The sequence below is a fragment of the Physeter macrocephalus genome, chromosome 17, assembly GCF_002837175.3.
Source record: "Physeter macrocephalus isolate SW-GA chromosome 17, ASM283717v5, whole genome shotgun sequence".
NCBI classification, from domain to species: Eukaryota; Metazoa; Chordata; class Mammalia; order Artiodactyla; family Physeteridae; genus Physeter; species Physeter macrocephalus.
In genome coordinates, this window is record NC_041230.1 from 6688087 (window position 1) to 6714202 (window position 26116).

At 45.4% G+C, this 26116-nt stretch overlaps 1 protein-coding gene across 2 annotated transcripts; it reads left to right on the forward strand.

The window, feature by feature from the left end:
- Positions 1-417: 417 nt before the first annotated feature.
- On the forward strand, positions 418-3733 carry KRTDAP (keratinocyte differentiation associated protein). Of its 2 annotated transcripts, XM_055079118.1 has the most exons (7): positions 418-543; positions 850-1053; positions 1917-1958; positions 2055-2096; positions 2274-2318; positions 2971-3018; positions 3684-3733. In XM_055079118.1, exons 1-7 carry the CDS (start codon positions 457-459, stop codon positions 3720-3722), a joined length of 507 nt encoding a protein of 168 aa, XP_054935093.1. In that variant the 5' UTR covers positions 418-456; the 3' UTR covers positions 3723-3733. The 2 variants fall into 2 exon arrangements, with proteins under 2 accessions (XP_054935093.1, XP_007106605.1); XM_007106543.3 differs by lacking the exon at positions 850-1053.
- The last annotated feature ends 22383 nt before the right edge of the window (positions 3734-26116 follow it).

Consider the following 26116-nt stretch of genomic DNA (forward strand, 5'->3'; position numbering starts at 1 on the left):
AAAAGTTAGAAGGGTGGGTTGAGGTCAGAGTATGGAAGGCCTTCAATGCCAGTATAGGGAGTTTAGACAGAATTGGATAGGGTGGGGAAAAGCCTGAATTATAAGAGAGGAACGAAGAGATATAAGGAAAAGTGACGAAGACAAAAGGAGAGGTTGCTCGGGTGCCATGGCCGGTCCCTTGGCGGGACAGGTCCAACCTGTCTCCATCTCAGCTCCATTTGCACGAAGAGCCCCATTGCCAGCCTACCTTCCAAGTTCCCAGGGCAGAATGTGAGTTGAGAAATCCAAGGTAAGTGGGAAACAGTCCACACCTCCCCTTCCCAGAGCCCCAGGGGTGGGTGACAGGATCTGGGGGTGAGTCAGTAGGGTGGGGACCCCAGTTCTGTTCAGATCTGCCTCGCTGGGAATATAAAGGGCAAGCCTTGCCTTGCCTCAGAACACCCCAAACTTGACACCATGAAGATCCCAGTTCTTGCTGCTGTGGTTCTTCTCTCTCTCCTGGCGTTCCACTCTGCTCAGGGGGCTGCCCTGGGCAGTTCTGAGGTGAGCACCTCACCTGGGTTTTCTTTCCCTTATACCTATTAGCTGACTCAGTCAGTCACTGGAGAAGTGGCTCTTATCTTTGGCTATTACCAGGGGCTGAATGAGAAGCCGGGGCTCTGAGGAAGGGAGGAAAGGAGGAAGGAGACAAAGCATTCCTGGGAAGGGGCAGAGAGGCTTATATTTCTGGAAAGGATGGTAAAGTGTGGGGTAGAGGCTGGACATCCTGAGAGGAGACAGGGGCTGAAGTTGGTCGTCTGAGTTCAGCCCCACATCTGTTTTGTTTGTATCCCTGGGAATGGCTCTCAGGTGGCTAGAAGCGCCCTGCTACCTCTGGAGCTTAGGCCATATCAAGAATCCTTAGGAGCCAATCTCCAGCCAGGAAAAATCCTGAGGTCCTCTGTCCCCACCTTATCGCACTGTGCGGGGGACGGGGGAATGTCCATGCTGGATTCGCAAGTCTACGATAGGGGTCACAGACTCCACCGCTTAGGATCCCAGCAAGTGATGTCGGTGAGCAAGAGGGCTGGTGGGGCCTCAGGGGAGGTGGAGTGAATTTGCCCAATCTGGAAGGGGACAGTCTCTATGCCATCTGACTGCTGCTAAGTGGGAAAATGTACCCAGTGTGGCCGGAGTTTAAAAATTTTTAAGAGAACCTGGAAATCGGATTAATGAATTCTTACTAATTAAAAACCTTTAATTCAAATTTAAAAACAAACAAACCAAATTGCGATGAGATCTAAACATTTGGGTCTAGGCTGTAGGCTACCTGTTTGTGACCTCTGTTGTGGGAAGGAAGAAATGAGGGGCAATGAAGCTGGGCAGCTGAGGTCGGGAGGGTGACAGATCGGAGGCACTGAAGTCCGGGGGTGGGAGGTGGGCTTCCCAGCTGGAGCAGGGAGACGGAGACTCAGACTTTGGTGGCAGTTCAAGTCACAAAGCAAACCAACCTCCAGCAAGTAAAGGCAGACAGGGCGCCTCAGAAACTTGGCCCCCACCTGCCTTCCAATCTCCCGCGCCCATCTCCACGGGCTGAGCGTGGGTGTCTCAGGAACACCCCGGGTCCACGGCAGAACCACACTAGCTCGTTTTTCTTGGGAGGAATCCTCTTTCTCCACCCTCTCCTCCTGCTGCCGACAGTGGATGCGGGCCTGGGCTCCGACTTCTCTGTCTCCCACGTGCCACTCTCCCATCCCTTCTCGACATGTGCACATCTGTCAATCATCCGCCACACTGGGACAGAGTGGGTTAGCGGAGGCCCCGTGGTGGAGAATGGGACTGGCCTGTGGAGGGCAGCGGAGCTGGCAGAGAGGGTTTGGGGAAGGGGATTTGCCATCGTGTGACCATTTGCCCCCTTTCTCCCCTTCGCTTTCCAGGAAGGAGTCACCGTTGGTAATAATGCCGCAGGATCCAAGGAGGTAAGCCACCTGTTTTCCCACCATTTGACTACGAGCTCGTCGCCCATCTGTTCATGTTCCTAAATAACTTTCTGAACACCTTGTTTCTTTGCCTAGGACTCTTATGCACAGTTTCTGGACATTGACAAGTTGCGATCTGTAAGTTGAGTTCTTTCATTCGGCCCCCATAAATATCCACATCCTAAAGGAGATCAGTGCCTGGGTAGAGAGCTTGCAGAGCTGTCATGGTCCTTCACCTTTCCCAGAGGGCTAGGGGCTAGGCTCTGTCCTTCCCTGGAACTGATCCTCTTCTGGCCTCTTTCTCTCTCTGCAAAGGTTTTTAAGGCCAATGAATTCCTGAACTGGAACGCCCTCCTCCAGGTAAGCACTTGGGCGCCCTTTTTCTCCTGTTTGTCCGGGTAGCGGCAACGCATTCTAGTCTAGCCCTTTTGGTTCTTTCCTGGGTTCTAGGAGGGAGTAACTGGCCCACTTGGATGCTGCCCGACTGAAGGAAACTTCCCGGGGAGGCTGTCGTGGCCAGACCTTATTTTCCTAACGTGCCCACAAAGACAATCTCTGAAAAGGAAGAACTTAATCAGTCAAGAGTTTATTCGAATTCCCTCATCCTCCAGGAGGAAACTGAGGTTCTAAGTTGGGTGACTTGCCCAAGCTTAGAAGGCTAAGTCAGTGGTAGCGCTGGAATTAGAGCCTGTAGGGCATGACCCCGCACATACTCGCTGCATGCCCTCTTGCAAACGTCTTCACTTCTCTGAGCCACGGTTGCCTCATCTGTGATGTGGGGACGATGACAGTACCAACATCAAAAGACTGCTGTGAAGACCAAATGAGATCATGCCTGTAAAGCAGTCAGTATAAGGCAGGCACAGAAAAAGTGCTCAGGAAATATGAATGCTTACTGTAATTATAAAACAATGACACCGTCACCACTACAGAGGGCTCTTCAGCCAGCGCTTATTGATCCATGCTCACCTGACCTGTAACACATCACTCTCATTCTCTTTTTCTGTTTTAGTCTGTCAAAAGGAGACTTCCTTTCCTCAACTGGGATGCTTTTCCTAAGGTAAGAGGCAGTGGGCATTAGGAGAGAAAGGAGGCTGGGGGTGAGGGAAAAAGCAGAGGATCTGAGCGGGAGAGTGGGGAAAATGAAAGGAGGATAAACCTTCTTCTGATCAAAGCTAAGTAAGTCACACAGAGAAAGACAAATATCATATGATATCACTTATATGTGGGATCTAAAAAAAGGCTACAAGTGAACTCAACTACAAAACAGAAATAGAGTTACAGATGTAGAAAATAAACTTATGGTTGCCCGGGGCGGGGGTAAAGGTGGGGAGGGATAAATTGGAAGATTGGGATTGACATATACATACACACTACTATATATAAAATGGATAACTAATACGGACCTACTGTAGAGCACAGGGAACTCTACTCAATACTCTGTAATGGCCTAGATGGGAAAAGAATCTAAAAAAGAGTGGCTATATGTATAACAGATTCACTTTGCTGTACACCTGAAACTAACACAACATTGTAAATCAACTATACTCCAATAAAAATTAAAAAAAACAAAGCTAAGGGAAATCACAACTACTATAAGTCAGAGAACAGGAACTTAGAGTGGGGCAGAGATTCCTTTCCACCAGGGCCCCACCCTATCCTGGGCTTCCTTAGGCTCCCCGCACCCAAGGGTCTCCAAACTGACTGTACCCTCTCTCCCCACAGCTGAGAGGAATGATGGGTGCCTCTACCGATGCCCAATGACCAGCGCCTTCGAGACCCAGCACTGCTGATACCACTGAAAGAGGGGGCCAGTGTGGGATCTGATCACCATCCTATCTATGATCACTCTGCCACCTCAGTAACTCCAATAAAATGTTTTCCAAACAAAAGACTCCTGTATCTGCATCTCTGTCCTTATCCTACTGGGCTCTAGAAAGGAATTAAGATGGAGTGGGCTCCAAGGTTGATAGGCAGAAATCTTGACTTCTGAGAGGGTAGTAAGTAGTGAGACAGGAGAAAGTGGGAAGGGCAGGTATATCAAGCTGGCAAGAGACCCCCTGTGTCTTAGCACCTTAGTACTAGTTGACATCCTTGAGAAGCATGAAGCTTTGAGTGGTTCAGGAAGCAATCCTGCCCCCTGAACTCCTGGCACCCTCCCTGACCTGCCTCCTGGGAACCTGATTCCTTTGATGGTGGCAATTTGGTATAACAGAGCTATCTGGAATCCAAGGCTCAGGACCCAGCTTAAATCATAAGAGCTCATCTGAAATCCTTTTTTTAAAATTAGGTAGGTTATAAATAAAGAAAACTGGTGGCATGACCCTGGGCCTTTCTAAGCCTCCTTTCTTTATCTGTGAAATGAGTGTGGAAATAAACAAGAATGATAATAACTACCTTGAGGTTTTGTTATGAAAGTCAAATGAGACAAGGTATATAAAGCCCTTTGCACAGGGCCAGGCATAGAGTAGGTACTCAACAATTGCTTCTTTTCTCCACTAACCGGCCCCCGCCCCCCAGAGCTACCACTCATTATTCACTCACTCACTCACCAATCCATCCATCCATCCATCCATCCACCCATTTACTGCAAAGGTCTAGAAACGTGGAATGGATTCTGTTTCAGTTCCTGCAGATGTGTGTACTCTGTGTGCCTGCTCTGTGTACTTAAAATGTTGAATTAGTTGGGATTATTTCTGGTTTCTCTTGAAAACTGGGAAAATGAGAAAACAAGGGACCCATGATTGGCTTAAATGCAAGTAATAGCTGCCCTCTTTACACAGGACGTGGTCTCCAGATCAGCAAAGCTCCACTTGGCAAGTTTCATTTATTTAATTGTCTCTTGGCTCTTACGAGCAACTGAATTTGCAAATTATGGCCTGTAGCTTACTTGAAGAGGTAGACTGCATAGGGAAATTAAACTTGTGTAGGGGGAGGAAAAACTTCCTTCTGCCCTCTTAAATTCTGTGGCGGGCCTAATAATTAAACTGACATGAGACAGATTAACAGGAGAAAAGCATACAAATTTAATTTTTTTTTTTTTTTTTACATATACACAGGTGTCTTCACAGAAGGAAAATGAAGACCCAAAGAAGTTGTTAGGTCCCAAAGCCTGTAAGGTACATACCTTTTTACAAAAAGAATGATAAATTGTGGGGCTGTGACAAAGCAAAGGCCCTTGGACTAGGGGCAATAAATCGTGGCTCAGTGACTAGGAAGTATGTGAGGGAAACTAATGGAAGATAAGGGTTATTTTAGTTAAGTTTGTTTATACAGACCGGAGAGTCAACTCCCAGTCTCTGATGATAAGAATGTTCTTCTCTTCCTGATACAGGGAGGGCACTTTTCTCTAGGAAAAATTTACATCCTGCTCTTAGATAGAAAGGGGGAGAGCCCTTCCTGTAGCTGCTGTTTCACAAGTGTCTTCAGCTCAAAATGATCAGTAATCAATAATTAAAGAAGAATATTTTGGGGTGGCATGTTCTGAATCCCTTCACTTGGTTCCAGCTTTCAAGGAGCTTAAAGTCTAGATGAACAAGACATGTAAATGTCGTTTATACCCATCCTTCTAGTTAACTTACAATAAGAGACAGACACACACTAATGAGAGGCAATTTATAAATGGGCTCATTAACGGAAAAGAAAAAAATGGGAAGTGGTCAAATGTCACAATCAATTAAAATATTTAGCAAAGATTGAGTGCTCATAAACTGGGTGATAGGAAATGGAATAGAAGAAGAAGGAGGGGAAGTCCTTAAGCTACATTTATTGAGTGGCTGGGTTTTAGGGGAGGATACAAGTCATCACAGAGAAGGCAAGAGTACCTTTGAGATAAAGCAGTTCTCAAAGTGTAGTCCTGGTATTAGCAGCAACAGAACCACAGGAAAATTTCCGAGAAGCACAAATTCTTGGGCTCCACCCCAGATCTACTAAATCAGAAACTGGGCGCCGGGCCCAGCAATCCATGTCTTAGCAAGCTCTCTAGGTGATGCTAACGGCTTGAGAAAGGAAAGCAAGAGAATGATTAATGCAAAATTCAGGATAGTGGTTACCTCGTAGGTGGAGAGGCCATCATGTGACAGGGAAGGGGCACAGGGAGGCGGATGGAAGTGACAGAAGGCTTCTATTATTAATGGTTTAATTGCTTCCTTAAACATATCAGAGGGGAGGAAAAAATATCTTTTCCTTCTACCCTTAGAGGTTCTTGGCTGGGTCTCTGTGACGAAAGACAGGTTAACAGGAGAAAAGCATACACATTTATCTAGTATAAGTTTTACATGACATGGGAGCAATCGTAAGTAAATGAAGACCCGAAGAAGCAGTCAAACCTGTACGTTTTTGTGCTAGGCTTGATGGAGAGTGCGAAGTCATGGGAAAACGTGATGGGACAAAAGGGATATGAGCTCAGTGTAGGAAACTGGGGAAACTTAGCAAGGTGTGTTCACTAAGATTCCTCTTGCGGGGGGTCCCTCTATCTTCGAGACAAGGATAATCCTGTCCCCTGGGTTAGAGGGAGGGCACTTCTCACGTGAGGGTCTTATGACTTGCTTCTAGGGAACGTCAGTGAGTCCTTCCTGCACGTATTTTCTCGAATTCCTTCAGCTTGAAATATTCAATATGCTAAGGCACCATATTTTGGGGTAGTGTGTCCTGAACCCCGCCAATACACATTTTATACATACTTATGTATGCAGCATTCCACAACAATATATGACCAAAACAAGAAAATGTCTTTGAGTAATTCGTGAGTGCTGAGGGGATGCAGAATAAAGAAACAATTTGAGTCTAGGAAGACTGGAATCTGGAGGAAAAGAATGTGCAGACATGCTTGTGTAAGTGGGTGATGGATGTACTCTAGATCAAATGAAACTGACAAAAATGTACCAACATGGGTGAGATAATTCAGAGGATTCAAAGAACAGAAGACAAGATACCTGTTCTCTCTGGGGAATGTGCAGGATGAGGAAGAAGCCAAGAAGTAGCCATACTTCATTCTACACTTTATAAAAACAACCAATGGGTTCTGTGTGGACGTTATGTCACTCATTAAATAAGATGTAGAGATATATGTTGAAATATGGAACAATCTCGAAGATATAGTAGAATGAAAAAAAAAGGGGCAGAGCAGTGTGAACAGTATGTTAGAACAAAAGATGGTACAAATATATGCTCTTATATGCATAAAGTATCTCTAGAATAAAACTCAAGAAGTAACAGTGATCACCTCTGGGGACTGGTGTACTTGCACTCTGTGCCCGTTTGGATTTTATGAAAAAAAATTCTTTTTACCACGTGCACATATTCAAAAGGATAAAGTAAAAAACCAAAACCCTAATAAAACAAACACACCAAAAAACCTTCTACCTTTTAAGGTGTCAGGGCCTAGCGGGTGAACTGGTCCTGAGTAGGCACTTCTTACTGAGTGAATGATATGGATTTCCCACATACATTCACCACACCCTTCTGCTACTGAAAGTGTGGTCCTTGGACCAGAAGCATCTGCACCACTTGGGCTTGTGAGAAAGCAGAATCTCAGCCCACCCCAGAGCCAATGAATCAGAGTAGGCATTTTAACAAGACCCGCCCACCCCGCCCACCCCCATAGGATTCAAATGCACAGTGAAGTTTGAGAAATACTGACTGCCTGAGGCATTATGTTAAGTGCTGGGCAGAATGCCTTCAAGGAGCTTCTGATCCAGCTGCAGTTAAAGGAAGTGCATAGGTAGAAAGCGCTGGATACAACTAGAAAAGATGCATTTAGATTCAGCAGAAGGCAGAAATTCTTTTGGAGTCAGGGTAAAAAAACTAGGGGAGGGACTTCTCTGGCGGTCCAGTGCTTAAGACTCCGGCGCTTCCACTGCGAGGGGCGTGGGTTCATCCCTGGTCAGCAACTAAGATCCCACATGCTGTGCTGCGCGGCCAAAAACAAACGAACAAACAAAACCCCTCCAAAAACTAGGGGAAGTAACTTTTGAGCTGGGGATTGAAGAATTCAGAATAGGACTAAAACAGAACAACAAACCCATTGGTTACGTTTAGAGGCTGCTGGGAAACAATTCCTTATTTTGAAAACTGCTAAATAAAGGGAACGAACAAAGATTTTTTTTTATTGTTTAAGATGATTTGAAAATGGTATTATCGTTCTGTTTTTTAAAAAAGAGTCTTTATCTTAGAGATACATAATGACAAATTTACAGATGAAATAATTAAACTGTTTGGGATTTGCTTCAAAATAATCTAGTGGGGTGAATAAATTGGAGTATGTATAGGAAGTAATGTTGGTAATTACTAAAGCTTAGCGATAAATACATGGGGGTTCATTATATACTAGTTTTTTACTTTTGTGTATTTTGAAATTTTCCATAATAAAAGTTTAAAAAATATTTTTTTAAAAAGTGTACTTTTCTTCTTTTCGAGCAAGGGGGAGGACGGTGGAGGGTCCCCCCAGCAGGCAGAGCATAAATGCAGAACTGGTAGTGCAGCATACTGGACTGGGGACATTGTAATTCAGCCTGGCTACGGGGTAGGGGCTGAAGGCTGGAAATGCAGGTTGGGTCTGATGATGGAGGGCCATGGATACGAGGCTGAGAAATTTCCACCCCATCCCACAGTCAGTGACGAGATTCCTGCAGGTGGTAACAATCACAGCAACAATAGCCACTCTTATTTGGTTCTTATCACAAGCCAGGCTTCATGCCAAGTGCTTTGCATGTATTATCTCAGTTGATCTACATAACAATGCTATTAGGTTGGCATCAATATCCCCATCTCACAAGTGAAGAAACTGAATCTCAGGAGATGAAGTACTTTGTTTAGGCTCACACAGCCTAAACAGAGCCAGAACTAAGCCTGCATGGACCTAGGACCTTACCCCCACTTTAACTGGAGTTGTACAACATTCATTTGCTTTATAAACTGGGGTTCTATATAAGATTTTGCTGGACAAAATGCTTCCCTTTCATAAAAAAGTTTGGAAATCACTGCTGAGAATGATGGGCAGCTGCTGAAGGCACTTAAGGCACTATAGCCTGGTGGTTAGAACACAAGTTTTAAAATCAGTCAGATCTGGTTTCAAATTCTGTTCCTACCACTTTACTAGCTATGTGACCTCTGGGTGGCCACTCTGTTGGGGCCTCAGTTTTATCATCTGTAAAGTGGGAATAATATCAATACTTCATAGGAGTTAAGAAACACTCAATAAATGTTAACCTAACATTCATATTAACAAAGGGTAGCTGTTATTAGTACCTCTGTAACTCCAGTCAGATCATGACCCGGATAGATTCACACTGAGAGAGCTAATATTCACAACTGCATGCATTTGCTCTCTCCTAACAGATGAGGAACCTGAAGCTCAGACAGGTGATGTGACTTTCCCAAGGGCATCCAGAGAGGAAGCAGCAGAGCCAGGTTTTGAACCCAGGTTCTGTTAGACTCCAAAGCCTTAGAGCTTTTAATAATTCTAATTTCTTGTCCATAAGACACAAAAAGAGCACCTACCATGTGTAAGATATTGTGTTAGTACTTTACATTTGTGATCTTGTTTAATTCTTACAACTTTATGAAGTCAGTACTATAATCAAGTCTGTTTTATACAAAGGAAAATAAAACTCAAAGGAGCAAATCATGGCTCGGTTTAACTTTCTGTCAATGAAGTTTCTCGTCAAACTTCTGAATGATAAAACCAGGACTGAAGTACAGAGTTGTGCCTACGTGCACCCCTGCAACTACCATCCAAGGGATACACTAGAAACTTGCACATATATGCAAAGAGGCAGGTATCCGGATTCTCACAGCAGCAATGCTTGCAATAGCTCAATGGTGGAAACCACCTATATATCCATCAACAAGAGAATGGATAAATAAAATGTGGTATGTCCATCTGGTGGAATGGTAGGTATCCAGCAGTGAAAATGAGATAGAGTAACATGTATCAACCAGGCTGAGGTTAAAAAATGTTAATTGAAAAATGCAAGCTGCAAAATAATACCTGCAGTGTGAAACCATTAATACAAAGCCTAAAAACGTGCAAAGCGATACTATGTGTTTATGGGTACATCTACCTGCCGTAAAAGTGTAAATACCAGTGGGAAGGATTTTCACTAACTTGAGGCTTGTGTTCCCTCTGGGAATGGAAGAAAATAGGTTCAAGAAAGGTACAATCAGGCTTCAGCTCTATCTATAACATTTTAGTTCTTAAAACAAGTCTGAAGCAAATAGGTCAAAATGTTAAGATGGATAAAGCTGAGGGATATGTACGCCAGGCTTCGTGAGTACGGTTTCTCCTATTTTTATGTATGTTTGAAATATTTCATGTCAAAATATTTTAAAGCAACAACAGTAAAGACGTCTTAATTTCAACCTGCCAAAAGCCCTTCAGTCATGAAGGGGTTCTGTGGCTGACACCGCACTCCTCACGTCACCTCCTAAGTACAGTGGGTCCTGAGAGCCTGGTTTGCTTCGTTACAAACGCCCACGACACTGGCACTGTGGAGGCAGCCCAAGAACTTCGACAGGTGAAATGTCCTCAGATGCTTCTGGGAAGCGAAGACAACGTGCCATCCTTGACAACTATCATCCTATTAAGACCTCCCACTGCACTTCCAGACACCCAACAGATAAACCTACAGCAGAATTCCTGGGTGCTCCTCCCCAAAGCCAATGACAACCCAAACAAACAAAAAGCCCCCAGTCCTCTCCCACTAACAGACCCCTCCCATTCCTCATATGAACCTGAGTCTCCCAGACCGGGGACTGGAGTACTGGTCCTCAGTGCCTCCTACTGCAGCTGACCTCTTTCACATCTGCCCTCCCACCAGACCCTCCATCACCCGTGGATACACAGTCACCTCCCAGGAGCCCTGAAAGCTCCTTCTTTTATGTTAAATCAGATCATGCCATCTTTCCACTCTTGACTCTCCGATGATTTCCCGTTACTTGCAGAATAAACCCTACCAACTTTACGAAGGGCCTCTTCTCCTATCTCCCCGACTTCCCTGTTCACTCTGGTCCAGCCACCCAGCCTCTCTGGGGCTCCTCCCACAGGCCCAGCTTGCCCCTCCCACAGGCCCAGCTTGCCCCTCCCACAGGCCCAGCTTGCCCCTCCCTACATGACTCATTCCCCGCTGCCCTTGCTGGCTCACTTCATTCAGTTCTCTTGAGATGACAGCTCCTCTGTGAGACCTTTGCAGTCTGACCACACTACCTAACGAATCACCTGCCCTTGTGATCTTCTAATTCTGCTTGATTTCTTGTTATAGCATTTATCACTACCAGAAACATCTCTACTAACTTGTTATCTTTAGAGTCCTCAAGAGCTGCACTCTCCAGTGCAGCTATCTACTGTCCACATGTGGCTATGGAGCGCTTGAAATGTGACGAGCCCTAATTGAGATATGGGGCAACTGTAAAATGTGTACACCGGATTTTAAAGACATTACAAAAAAAGAAAAGAGAGCATAAATATCTCACTAGTATTTTTATATTATATGTTGGAATAACATTTTGGATATATTGGGTTACAGAAAATATATTAAAATTTACTTCACTGGTCTTTTCTCACTTTTTCAAAATCTGGCTATTGGAAACTTTTAAATTACATATGCGGCTCACATTCTATATTTTATTTATTTATTTTAATTTTTTAAAAAATATTTATTTATTCTTTTGGTTGCGTTGGGTCTTCGTTGCTGTGTGTGGGCTTTCTCTCGTTGCAGCGAGCGGGGGCTACTCTTCGTTGTGGTGCGCGGGCTTCTCATTGCGATGCCTTCTCTTGTTGCAGAGCACAGGCTCTAGGCACGTGGGCTTCAGTAGTTGTGGCACGCAGGCTCAGTAGTTGTGGCTCACAGGCGCTAGAGCACAGGCTCAGTAGTTGTGGCGCACAGGCTTAGTTGCTCTACAGCATGTGGGATCTTCCCGGAGCAGGGCTTGAACCCGTGTCCCCTGCATTGGCAGGCGGATTCTTAACCACTGCGCCACCAGGGAAGCCCCCCCATTCTGTATTTTAGATAGAGCTAATCTAGAAGAAGATCAGTGCTATGAAGATAGGAACTCTTTTGCTGCCCACTGTATCCCTAGCACACAGTGCCTGGCACACAGTAGGCACTCAATAAACACTTGTGAATTGAATGAAGGACCAATCCCCTGGTCCATGCCTAAGCTTACATGCACAAATACCATTCTTTCACTCCCTCTCCTACAGGCGAGGAACCCTACCTTAAAATCCCCCAGCGCCTCTCATGTGATTCCCTGCATTCCTGATACAATGTGTCCTCACAGGGTCACTGTGATCATCTCAACCAGAAACCCTCCCCCACCACGTCAAACCTCACTCCCTACCTACAGCACCCTCATCACGCATTCTCAGCGTAGCATCGGGAATCAACGTCCATCTAGCATTGGTGACCTGATGAAAAGATCCCTCAAGACTTCTCATGATCACAGATCCCCCTTACGGCTTATGGTCACGATAGCCCTCCTCACTAATTCCCAGAAGAACCTCTGGGGCTCCTCCCCTAAGGAAGCAGGAGCCGGGAAAACTAACTTTTGACTCCTTAAATTATCTCCAAATCAGATTATTCAGAGTTACAGAGGCAGGCTGACTGGATTGAGAAACCAAGGTCTCATTCACCGTACAACTTAAAAATTGTGTCCTGGCAATTCCCTGGCAGTCCAGTGGTTTGGATTCTGCGTTCTCATTGCTGAGGGCCGGGTCGGGGAGCTAATATAATCCCACAAGCCACGTGGTGTGGCCCCAAATAAAAAAAATTGTATCCCATTACCAGGCCACCTTGTTATTTCTTATAAATCAGATCGTCTGCACCATGATATTGCCCTGGTTATATTTTTGTATAATTCATTCAGTGTAAACCTTTACGACATGGCACGATATTTGTAACACATTTTACTTTGGCTTTGATTCATTTCTCAATATACCGCAGAGAAACCTCCCAAGGTCTCTCCTGACCTGAGAGAAGCCCCGTCCAGCTCCCTCCCCACAAAGACACTGCCCAGAAATAAATCCTCCTCCCCTTGAGGCCCAAACTTACAGTTCTGATTATTCTCAGTGGAGAAGTCAGTTTCCAGTTCCGACTTGGCTTCAAACACCAGCGCTAACTCCCCTTCTGGCTGCCCCAGCCCCATGGCCTGTGCAGGATGCCAAGCGTTGAAGGAGAGACACCCCAGCTCCCACGGGCTGCGCTCGCCCACGGGCTGCGCTCGCTGCTTCCTTCCCTCCTCAGGCACTTCCGGTGGGAGCTAACCTGCACATGCTCCCTGGCTCTGGGGCCCCTTCCTCCGCTCCTTTCTGCCCACTTCCGGTTAAGACCACCGCTGGCCCCAGAGCGCACCGCTGGCCACTCATCACACCTGTTTCGGTTGAGCATCTGCACAGAAAGGCATTTTCAGGTCTCGCTCGAGGACTGTCACCCCATTTCTCACCATGCAGGGCTTGAAGGGCACAGGCACACTGAGAGAGGTACAGAAAAGGCGGGAAAGCTGAGACATAGTTTGAGGGACATTGAGGCCCAGTCCTGAAGTGGGAGCCTTCGAATCCCCAAATTTTGAGGCAGTGCTGAGCTCTTCAGAACCCAGAAGGCAGAGTGGAGGGAGGGAAGAGGAATATCAAAAAAAAGGAAAATTTCCATCTTTTAAAATTGATTACAGGGGCTTCCCTGGTGGCGCAGTGGTTGAGAGTCCGCCTGCCGATGCAGGGGGCGCGGGTCCGTGCCCCGGTCCGGGAGGATCCCACGTGCCGCGGAGCGGCTGGGCCCGTGAGCCATGGCCGCTGAGCCTGCGCGTCCGGAGCCTGTGCTCCGCAACGGGAGAGGCCACAACAGTGAGAGGCCCGCGTACCGCAAAAAAAAAAAAAAAAAAAAAAAATTGATTACATGTTGAGATAATATACTTTGAACATGTTGGGTTAAATGAAATATATTATTAACGTTAATTTTATGTTTCTGCTTACTTCTTATAATGTAGCTATTAAAAAATTAAAAATGGCTTACATTGTTGTATTTCCATTGGATAGTGCTGGGGTTGATAGAAGGATACAATGCAAAGCTCTTAGCCCAGTGACTGACACATAATAAATGTCTGATAAATTCTCTAAACGCATTTTTTACAGATTGCTTCCGTGTGAAGAGTTGTTTTGCTGGTTATCGAGGATGCAGCCATGAAAAAACTTGAACTACCCTGGGGCGCTCATCTCTAACTGGGGAGACGCACAATAGGTAAGTGAACACAGAACAAGGCACTTTCAGATCATGATAAATAATACACTGTGGAAACGAAACAAAACCGGCAGTGGAACAGCAGGAATTGGCAGTGTCTTTTTTTTTTTTTTCTAGTTTTTATTTATCTATTTTTATTTATTTTAACATCTTTATTGGCGTATAATTGCTTTACATTGTTGTGTTAGTTTCTGCTTTATAACAAAGTGAATCAACTATACATATACACATATCCCCATATCTCCTCCCTCTTGCATCTCCCTTCCTCCCATCCTCCCTATCCCACCCCTCTAGGTGGTCACAAAGCACCGAGCTGATCTCCCCCTGAGATGCAGCTGCTTCCCACTAGCTATCTATTTTACTACCAAATGTAGGGTGGATAGCTAGTGGGAAGCGGCCGCATGGCACAGGGAGATCAGCTCGGTGGTTTGTGACCACCTAGAGGGGTGGGATAGGGAGGGGGGGAGCAAGGGAGATGCAAGAGGGAAGAGATATGGGGACATATGTATATGTATAACTGATTCACTTTGTTGTAAAGCAGAAACTAACACACCATTGTAAGGCAGTGTCTCTTTAATTAAGGTATCAGGGAGGTCTCTATGAGCTGGTAGCATTTGAGCTGAGACACAGATGACTAACAAAGTAGCTGGCCCTAAAAGGCCTGGGGGCAGGAGTTCCAGGCAGAGGGAAGAGACTCTGTAAAAGCCTTAAAGTAAGAATGAAGCTTCTATAATTGAGGAACTGAAAAGAGCGCTTGTGCTCAGGAAAAAGTTAGTAGGAAATGAGCCTACAGAGGTGGAGGTGTGGTGGCAGGCTGCTCACGAGGGCCCAGTAGGCTGTGGTCATTGATATTTGAAGTGTGACAGGAAACTTTTGTAGCCATCTCCACCCAGTTCTCGCAGAGAATGAAGCCTAACACTCTAAGGCATCCATTGGATGTCATGAATTAGGTCATCTCCTATTGTATTGGCAAGAGAATGGTATTAGCCAGTATCATCCTTTGGAAAATTGAGGAAACACTCACTCATACCATTCTCTGCAGGGATTAGTTCTCTCCCAAGACCTGAGAAAGGCTGCATGAGAGGATATTTAGCAAGAGATTTGACAAAAGATCACTTTGACTACAGCGTAGTGAGTGGAGGGCATAGGGGCCAAGAGGCAGGGATGGAAGCATGGCGATCGGTGAGAAGTCCTCCATGGTGGCTCAGATGAGAGATGGCAGTGCCTTCCACTGGTGCTGCAGCTGGTTAGTGAGAAATGAGTATGTATTTTGGAAGCTGGAACCAACTGGACCCAAGGATTAGACATGGAGAGGAAAAGGAGAGAGAGAGAGGAAGGAGTCAAGGATAACTACTGAGTTTTTGGTTTAAGCAACTGGGTGGATGCCAGTGCCATGAATGGTGATTTGGATTCTAGTCTCAGTTCTGCTGGGGGACCCTGGGCAGATAAGTGACTTACTCTCTGCTGAGCCTCAGTTTTCTCATCTGTAAAATGGGGGTTGCCTTGGAGGTTTGATGAGATCATGCACGGAAAGCACAGGTCTGGCACACGGTAAGCACTTAAACTGCTGTTATTATCATCGTGATCACTCCTGCACAACTAGCACACGGAAGCAGGTAAAAGCAAGGGCTCTGAAACCAGTCGGACCTCAGTTGAGTCCCTGCATTGTTATGTGACCTTGGCAAGGTCAATTCATATCTCTGAGCCTCAGGTTCTTCTTCTGTAAAGGGAATTAACGACAATATCCTCCCTTCAGATCCAGTTGTGAGGATTCCGTGAGTCTTGAATATGAAATGCTTAGGGCCTAAGTGCTAGAGTAATTTGAATTTTCTTCTGTGTGTGTTTGGGGGCAGAATTATTACTTAAAATAAACCTTTTTAAAGAAATATCTTTATTGGTAAAATAAGTATATATATATATTTTAAGGGAACTTTATTTTTATTTATTTATTTTTGGCTGCGTTGGGTCTTCGTTGTTGCGTGCAGGCTTTCTCTAGTTGCGGCGAGTGGAGGCTACTCTTCGTTGTGGTGCGCGGGCTTCTCACTGCGGTGGCTTCTCTTGCTGCGGAGCATGGGCTCTAGCCGTGCAGGCTTTAGTAGTTGTGGCATGCGGGCTCAGTAGTTGTGGCTCACGGGCTCTAGAGCACAGGCTCAGTAGTTGTGGTGCGTGGACTTAGTTGCTCCGTGCCATGTGGGATCTTCCCAGACCAGGGCTCGAACCCGTGTCCCCTGCACTGACAGGCGGATCCTTAACCACTGCGCCACCAGGGAAGCCCTAAGCCTTTATATTTTCATTATGAAATATACGTGCTCACTGGGAAAATGCAAACAGTACAGAATTATGTAAAGTAGCAGGTGAGAGCTGACCTACCTCTCCTTCCCCTAACTTCGTAAGTAACCACTGTTGGCTGCTGCATAGCCTTTCCCGATTTCTCTCTCTCTCTCTCTCTCTCTCTCTCTCTCTCTCTCTAGGGAGATGCAAGAGGGAAGAGATATGGGGACATATGTATATGTATAACTGATTCACTTTGTTGTAAAGCAGAAACTAACACACCATTGTAAGGCAGTGTCTCTTTAATTAAGGTATCAGGGAGGTCTCTATGAGCTGGTAGCATTTGAGCTGAGACACAGATGACTAACAAAGTAGCTGGCCCTAAAAGGCCTGGGGGCAGGAGTTCCAGGCAGAGGGAAGAGACTCTGTAAAAGCCTTAAAGTAAGAATGAAGCTTCTATAATTGAGGAACTGAAAAGAGCGCTTGTGCTCAGGAAAAAGTTAGTAGGAAATGAGCCTACAGAGGTGGAGGTGTGGTGGCAGGCTGCTCACGAGGGCCCAGTAGGCTGTGGTCATTGATATTTGAAGTGTGACAGGAAACTTTTGTAGCCATCTCCACCCAGTTCTCGCAGAGAATGAAGCCTAACACTCTAAGGCATCCATTGGATGTCATGAATTAGGTCATCTCCTATTGTATTGGCAAGAGAATGGTATTAGCCAGTATCATCCTTTGGAAAATTGAGGAAACACTCACTCATACCATTCTCTGCAGGGATTAGTTCTCTCCCAAGACCTGAGAAAGGCTGCATGAGAGGATATTTAGCAAGAGATTTGACAAAAGATCACTTTGACTACAGCGTAGTGAGTGGAGGGCATAGGGGCCAAGAGGCAGGGATGGAAGCATGGCGATCGGTGAGAAGTCCTCCATGGTGGCTCAGATGAGAGATGGCAGTGCCTTCCACTGGTGCTGCAGCTGGTTAGTGAGAAATGAGTATGTATTTTGGAAGCTGGAACCAACTGGACCCAAGGATTAGACATGGAGAGGAAAAGGAGAGAGAGAGAGGAAGGAGTCAAGGATAACTACTGAGTTTTTGGTTTAAGCAACTGGGTGGATGCCAGTGCCATGAATGGTGATTTGGATTCTAGTCTCAGTTCTGCTGGGGGACCCTGGGCAGATAAGTGACTTACTCTCTGCTGAGCCTCAGTTTTCTCATCTGTAAAATGGGGGTTGCCTTGGAGGTTTGATGAGATCATGCACGGAAAGCACAGGTCTGGCACACGGTAAGCACTTAAACTGCTGTTATTATCATCGTGATCACTCCTGCACAACTAGCACACGGAAGCAGGTAAAAGCAAGGGCTCTGAAACCAGTCGGACCTCAGTTGAGTCCCTGCATTGTTATGTGACCTTGGCAAGGTCAATTCATATCTCTGAGCCTCAGGTTCTTCTTCTGTAAAGGGAATTAACGACAATATCCTCCCTTCAGATCCAGTTGTGAGGATTCCGTGAGTCTTGAATATGAAATGCTTAGGGCCTAAGTGCTAGAGTAATTTGAATTTTCTTCTGTGTGTGTTTGGGGGCAGAATTATTACTTAAAATAAACCTTTTTAAAGAAATATCTTTATTGGTAAAATAAGTATATATATATATTTTAAGGGAACTTTATTTTTATTTATTTATTTTTGGCTGCGTTGGGTCTTCGTTGTTGCGTGCAGGCTTTCTCTAGTTGCGGCGAGTGGAGGCTACTCTTCGTTGTGGTGCGCGGGCTTCTCACTGCGGTGGCTTCTCTTGCTGCGGAGCATGGGCTCTAGCCGTGCAGGCTTTAGTAGTTGTGGCATGCGGGCTCAGTAGTTGTGGCTCACGGGCTCTAGAGCACAGGCTCAGTAGTTGTGGTGCGTGGACTTAGTTGCTCCGTGCCATGTGGGATCTTCCCAGACCAGGGCTCGAACCCGTGTCCCCTGCACTGACAGGCGGATCCTTAACCACTGCGCCACCAGGGAAGCCCTAAGCCTTTATATTTTCATTATGAAATATACGTGCTCACTGGGAAAATGCAAACAGTACAGAATTATGTAAAGTAGCAGGTGAGAGCTGACCTACCTCTCCTTCCCCTAACTTCGTAAGTAACCACTGTTGGCTGCTGCATAGCCTTTCCCGATTTCTCTCTCTCTCTCTCTCTCTCTCTCTCTCTCTCTCTCTCTCTCTCTCACACACACACACACACACACACACACCTGTGTCCATGCACGTTCCCCTCTTCTTCTGGAGGCAGAATAAAACGATGGCTGAGCGCTCAGGCTCCAGAGTCACACAGACCCAGGTTCTAGTCCTACCTCTGCCACTTTATTTGCCATGAGATATTGGGCAAGTGATTAACAGTCAATCTAAGATTCAGTTTCCCTTTTTGTAAAAGGAAAAGCCGTAGGAGTACCGACGTTGTGGTTTGGTAAGGAACAGTGTGTGCGGAGGGATTAGCACTGTGACTGCGTGTTTGAAGGTCTCGGACACTTAGCTGCTACTATTATATACATAATGGATCATACTGTTTACTTTATGCTTTTATGCAACTCTTTTTTCTTTCCTTTATTTTTTTACACTTTACAAAGTTGTTTTTTTTTTTTTTTTTTTTTTTTTTTTTTGTGGTACGCGGGCCTCTCACTTCTGTGGCCTCTCCCGTTGCAGAGCACAGGCTCCGGACGCGCAGGCTCAGCGGCCATGGCTCACGGGCCCAGCCGCTCCGCGGCGTGTGGGATCTTCCCGGACCGGGGCACGAACCCGTGTCCCCTGCATCGGCAGGCGGACTCTCAACCACTGCGCCACCAGGGAAGCCCTAGAAAGTTTTAATTCCTATCTTTTTAATGCTCTTTTGCAATCCTTCCTTCCTTCCTTTCTTTCTCTCTCTTTCTTTCCTTCTTTCTTTCTTTCTTTCTCTCTCTTCCTTCCTTCCTTCCTTCCTTAAAATTGGTATACAAATTTCAGGTGTAAATATCATAATTTGACATCTGTATGCACTACAAAGTGATCACCACCAAAGGTCTAGTTACCATCTATCACCATGTGATTGATCTTGCATCTGTTTTTGTAGCTAAGATGTCTTGAACCTCTTTCCACACCACAACTCATCAAGATTCAATGCAGGGTTAAGGAGTTGGACCCCTTGTCAACTCCTCATCCCTAGGTTTCTGCTTCTGAGAGATTCCTGGCTGCATGTGAGTAACAGAGGCCACAGCCTCTGCGGTGTCCAGGCCTCCCAGGATTTGGAGGCAGGCAATAACCTTGTCTACCCAGGAGGTGGCAGGCAGAGTCCAAGAGAGGACAGCAAGTAGCACAAGGAAAGTGTGGGGCCCTCACAGCCTTTCACCCCTGTGGCCTGTGCCCTTGCAACTTGCTGTGACTTCTGAAGTTGCACCTTGTCTTCTGCAAGGGGGTCACGGCCCCTACTTTCACTTTTCCTTGGGGCACCTCAGGCAGACTTCAGACTGTCCAGAGACCAAGCTAGTCTTAGATCCCAATATACTGATGTCATCGTTTTATAGAACCTGCTGTCTTGAGTATTTTGTAATTGGCTTTATGATTGTAATATGTTTTTTTATTTTCATCTCCCCCCCGCCGCCACCACTGCCGTCCTTCTTTGGAGAGCGTCTACTGGTTTTAGTAGATGGTTATTTTCGTCCCACCTCTCTCCCACCGTACACGTACTTCTCTTTCGTTCTGGGACTTATTCCCTCTCCTTCAAGAATCTAAGCCCCCTCCTAGTACCAACCTCTTCTCTATGCTCTATTAATTCAAACAGTCTTACTTTTCTTCTTTTTCTGCTCCAACCATGTCACAAAACTCAGACATCCTCTTTCATCCTCTTTGCTCAAAGGTCCTTGGATTACTTACCCATGTCTGTACCAGTTTTCCTCTTTGTGAGAGAGCTTGTCTTGGATTCTTGAGGACCATTTCCTTGAGAGGTGATAAACCTTTGAAGTCTTATTTGCAGAGGAAGTCATGGGAGGGGTCAGACAAATGGCAGTGGCATGGGATGAAAGGTCAGGAACGAGGTTGGTGATTTCTTTGGCGCAGGACAGTTCTTGGCAAGGGTCACAACTGTATTAGGGCCAATAATAATTTGTTTCCTATCTGGCCCATGGGCTGTTGTCAGGATCAAATGAGATAAGAGTCCGAAACCACTTTGTAACATGTAAAGCACCTTATAACCTGTTAGGTATCATTAGTCCACAAAATCACCCATATCCCACCCATGCTGTGGCAGGAAGAGTGCAAGATGGAAAGTCAAGAGACCTGGGTCTGCTATCAACTTGTTGAGAGAGCGGAGCAAGCTTCCTGCTCCAGCAGATTGATTCAGTCATTTGTTGAACACCTACCTGTGTCAAGAATAGTTCTGGGTGCTGGGGATGCACAGGTGAACAAAACAGACAGGTTATCCTGGAACCCACATTCAAGAGGGGAAGACAGGCAATAAACAAGTAAGCAAACAAATAACAATAAGAAAGAAGAAATACTTGAGGCTAATGATGGTAGCTTGAATACCCGTGTCTCCTTTGGGTCCCTTCTGAAATCACTCCATAATGACAGTAAAGAGACCTTTTTGAAAGGCACTAGGCCCATAAGGACGGGGAGAAGAAAAGAGGACACAATGCCACCAAAATTTTGGAAGCAGATGAATGAGTGGTAACTGGTAACTGACTTGGCAGACCTATGAAAGTTGAATCCCAAGCCAGTAGTAGGAAAAGCCAAGACTCAACCAAGCTTCTACTACAGAGCCCACAGAAAGCTCATGAACTGGCGGCAAGAGGTACCTCTGGAAATAGGGGTGAAGTGCAAGCTAACATAAGGAAGAGTGGTTGAAAGTTTATTTGAAAAGAACCCCCAGATCTCTTCCCCAGTTTCCTGATGCAAGGCAACTGCCCCTCACCCAGGAAAAGACTGGAGTTTTATTCTCTGGAGAGGAGAACACAGAGGGTTTTTGGAATGTGGGACACCAGACACAGTAGGAAGAGGGAACAATGTAATGTACGTCAGAGATTAAAGGAATGCTACATATTGAGACCTTCCAGCTGTCTTTTCCATGTGGCTCCTAAATTTCTGGCAGTCCAACTTTCACCCTCCAGGCAGGAGATTAGAAGAATCTTTTCTGGGAAATTTGATCAACCCAAGAGGAAAACCCCTAAGCGTTGACATGGGAGGTTCCCCAACTAAATGACCCAGTTGAATCACCCTCCAGTGAAGCCTAACTCATGTGCTCACAGCTTCCATTCATTATTTAATAACTATGGAAGGCAGCCTCCAAGACAGCCCCAGTGATCCCACCTCCTTGTATTCACCTTCTTGTATAATTGACTCCCCCTTTCAAAATGGGCTGAGTGGGAATTCCCTGGTGGTCCAGGGGTTAAGACTTGGCGCTTTCACTGCCATGGACCTGAGTTTGATCCCTGGTCAGGAAACTAAGATCCTGCAAGCGGCAAGGCGCAGCCAAAAAAAATTTTTTTTAATTTAAAAAAAAAGGGCTGTGAAAAAATGATGGAAGATCACTTTGAAGATTAGGTTTTTAGAAAGACTGCCTTCCTTCTTGTCGTCTCTTGCTTTCTTCCTTGCTTGCTCTGGTGGAAGCCAGCTGCCCTGCCCCACATGGTAAGGAACTGAGAGAGGCCTCCAGCCCATAGCCAGCAAGGAACTGAGGCCCTCAGTTCAGAAGCCCTCAAGGAACTTAATTCTGCCAACGACCATATTTTTATGTGAACGTTTTCCAATATGATAAAAAGTAGATGGAATAGTACAATAGAATCTTACCCATCACCCAGATTCAACATTTATGGAGATTTTGCCATATTTTCATTCCTCTTTTTCCCTTTTCTGACTTTAAAGCAAACCCTAGACACCATGTCATATTATTTTTATATACTTTGCATATATCTCAAAAAAGTATTAGTCTCCTTCCTTCTCTTCAAGATGAGCAGACAATCAAGGATTCCCAGATGTCTGATGACAACTTCTGACCTAAAGGACAGAGGCCAGGGGACTTCCCTGATGGTCCAGTGTTAGGAATCCACCTTCCAACACAGGGGACGCAGGTTTGATCCCTGGTGGGAGAAGTAAGATCCCACATGCTGCAGGGCAACTAAGCCCACGCACCTCAACTAGAGAAAAGCCCACACACCGTGGCGAGGAACCTGTGCACCATGGCAGAGACCCACTGCAGCCAAAAAAAAAAAAAAAAAAAATATAGAAGGCAGTACCTAAAAAGGTAACTTGGAACAGGGAGATGAAAATTCCTTAAAGAGATCAGAGCGGATATTATAACCATGAAACAAAGTCAAGAATAAAAGAGAGTATGTGGATATGAAAAGTGATAGCAAAAAGGAAAAATTAGACAGAAGGGCTGGAAGATAAACTTGAGGAAATCTCACAGAAAGTAGAGCAAAAAGATGAAGTGATGGAATATGGGAGAGAAGGAAAAATTAGTGGGTCAGGCTAGGAGGTCCAATATCCCCCAAATAATAGGAGTTCTAGAAAGAGAAAAGAGAGAAAATGAAGGCAAGGAAATAATCACAAAACGTTTTAAGAGAATATCCCCAAACTGAAGGATACTATTTTGCAGATTGAAAGAGTCCCAGTGCCTAGTGCAATGGATGAAATTTTAGAATACTTGTGAGAAAGGTAAAGGACCCTACAAGTTTCCACTAAGAAAAAGATAGACTATAAACAAGGAATCAGGAATCAGAATGTCTTGGGAACTTTCACCAAGACGGGGAGCTAGATGGCAATATGGCAAAGTCTTGAAAATTCTGAAGGAAAATGATTTCCCATCTAGAATTCCACACGTAACCAATATCAATTAAGCATGAAGGTAGAATGAAGACATTTTCTGACATGCAGAGTCTCAAAACATTTATTACTTTCTAGAGAAGCTGTTAGAGGACATAAGCGAAGGAAGAGAAACAAGAGCAGAGAAGCAAAAGACCTTTCAATTTAAAAACGTCCAGGGGTCAGCTGTACACCTGGCATAAACCACCACCAGTCAAGACTGGAACAGGTCAGAAAGTTCTCAGAGAGATCTCTTCAAGAAGATGAATCTGTCTCCTACTAATAACTCTGAAGGTCTTGAGAGGAGATAAGACAATTGGCAAAGAGTTTGGGTGAAATCAATGATAAGTACGTAAAAAACTGAGGATATGAAAAATAAGACAACTATTAATTCTGGGGTGGGGGGAAAGTTGTGCAGGGTATAAAAGTAATCATTGTTTACTATAGAGCTCCATTATTTATATAGTCACAATAATGTAAACATTGAGTATTATTCTAACACAATTATGATGTAAGTATTTTATGAATATACAGAGTGGGAGGGTGCATGTGTGTTTATGTATTGGGGAGAGCCAAATCCACATCTGACATTGGGGTAAGTTCACAGATAAAACCTTATATTGAAAAATGAGAGAGTATAGTAAAATAAGTAAGTTCCTTACAGACATGAGGGTTGAGTATTCAGTTGAAAAAAGGTGAAAGCAGTTGCCTCCAGGAAGGGGTAAATGTTTGTGGTGGGGCAAGAGGGTGAGGGATGCTGTTTTTCACAGCAAACTATTTGACTCATTAAACAGTGTGCATGTATACCTTTTATAAAAATAACAAGTAAGACCAAAAAATAGATGATATCAGACAGTGATAAATGCAGTAAAGTCAGTAACTCAGGATAATGTGAGTGAGTATATCAGAGGGAGGCAGTTTTGGACTGGGCTGAGGAGAAAGTTCCATAAGCAAATGAAATTTAAGTCACAGGCAGCCTGAAAGATGAGGACTCAGCCATGTGAGAATCTAGAGGAAAAGGGTCCAAGAAAAGGGGGCAGCAAGTACAAAGGATCAGAGGGCAAGATCTTAGCAAGTTGTTGAAAGCACAAAGGAAGAATAAAGTGAGAAGGATGGGGTGCCGGGCAGGAGTTGGGGGCAGATGAGCTTTGGCAGATGGACAAGTGTCAGATCAGGCAGGGCCTTGCTGGCCATGGGGACACCTTGAGTTTTCTTCTGAGAGCCATGCATGAGCAGCAATTGGAGGCCTCTATGCAGAAAAATAGAATTACATTTTTAAAATACTGCCATGTATAAATTTCTATAGGGTGTGAGATACTATTCTAAGTGTTTTGTATGTATAGTATTAAGCTCACTTAATCCTCATGATAGCATGAAGATGCGTTAGCCCTTTTTTTTTTTTTTTTTTTTTTTTTTTGTCAGAAAACTAAAGCACAGAGAAGTTGAGTTGCACAGTGTAAGCCAGGATTCAGTCCCAGTTACTGTGACTGCTGCCTCCTGGAAACCCTACTGGTTAGTCCAGTGGAGGAGAAGGTCTAGATATGGTGATTCTCAGCCCTCTAAGCTTCCCAACACCTGGGAGCTGTAACAAAATAAAGTGCCCAAAGGCACTGGCATTTTTAGAAGCCCCTCAGTGCAGCCAGATCTCAGTGCAGTTGAGAATCTTCAGACTAGAGACTTTTGAAGATTCCCCAGGGTTCCACAACTCTGTCCTCACACTGCCATTTCCGTTGCAGGTGGCATGGGATGGCTCCTGGTTACCGCCACGGCCTCCCACCCAGGCTGTCTCAGAGCCCAGGCATCCTGCCTCTCGCCAGCCACCACTCGTTCCCAAGAACCTGGCTTTCCATGCTGGTCTCTGCTCTGGGTACTCAGGTGTCTTGTTCCACCTCTGCTTCCTTTCTTTCCTCGGAGTCTCAGCTGCCAGTCTCCACCTCCCTCCCCAGCGTTCTGTACCAAACTAGTGCACGCTACATGAATCATGTTTCCTTCCCTCCTTTCTCTTCTGCAGTGAGGTAACCAATTGAGAGAGCGAGCGTGCCCGTCTATCTAGTCGTGAGAGGGAGTCTGGGGTCCGCACCAGGGGTCAGAAGACCGTATCGATGAGGATTGGCGCATGTCACTTGACAGCTCTGAGCCTCAGTTTTCCGTGTCGTTAAGCGAGGAGAAGATAATGTGCTGCGCTTCCTGTCGGAAACCTCAAGATCACCCTATTATCTGATGCTTGCCTATCTTCCAGCCATCACTCAGGCCCAGTCACCCTGGCCTTTCTGTTCCTTGCGCAAATTCATCTTGTTCAAGCCTTGCACTTGCCTTGAACCCTTTGCTCGGAATATTTCCCCCCCCAGTTCTTGGCTTGCATGATTCCTTCTTGTCATTCTGGTCGCAGCTCAAAGGGCACCTTCCAGTGGCCTTCCCAAGCCACTCATTCATTCCTCAAAGTCATCCCCTACCCTGACTCTGTCTTACTGTCTTCACAGCCCTTAGCATCTTCTCAGAGTGTCTGTTTATTGACTCCCTGTCTTCCTCTCCCACTGGAATGTGAGCTGCATGAGAGCAGCGGTCTTGTCCTTGTTCACTGCCATGTCTTTAGCACCTAGAACAGGGCCTGACGCGTAGTAGGCCTCCATATACCTTTGTGGATGAATGAATGCCTGCATATGATGACGTGATGTCTGATGTGGCACTTTAGAAACTCGAGACTGCTGTATGTGAGTGTGGGTTTTTTATTTAAAACATCTGGATTTGGGAGCCATATGTTTACTTTCCTAACACTGTTTCCTTGAGGCTGATGGCAGCTTGGGCTGACAGACAGCAGGGGATAACGTTTGGGGAGAGGGAGCCTGAG

Coding starts and splice junctions, on each gene's coding strand:
- KRTDAP (XM_055079118.1), top strand. CDS start 457: ATGAAGATCCCAGTTCTTGCTGCTGTGGTTCTTCTCTCTCTCCTGGCG. Junction 544..849: donor CTGCCCTGGGCAGTTCTGAG/GTGAGCACCTCA, acceptor AATGGCTCTCAG/GTGGCTAGAAGCGCCCTGCT. Junction 2,097..2,273: donor ACATTGACAAGTTGCGATCT/GTAAGTTGAGTT, acceptor CTCTCTGCAAAG/GTTTTTAAGGCCAATGAATT.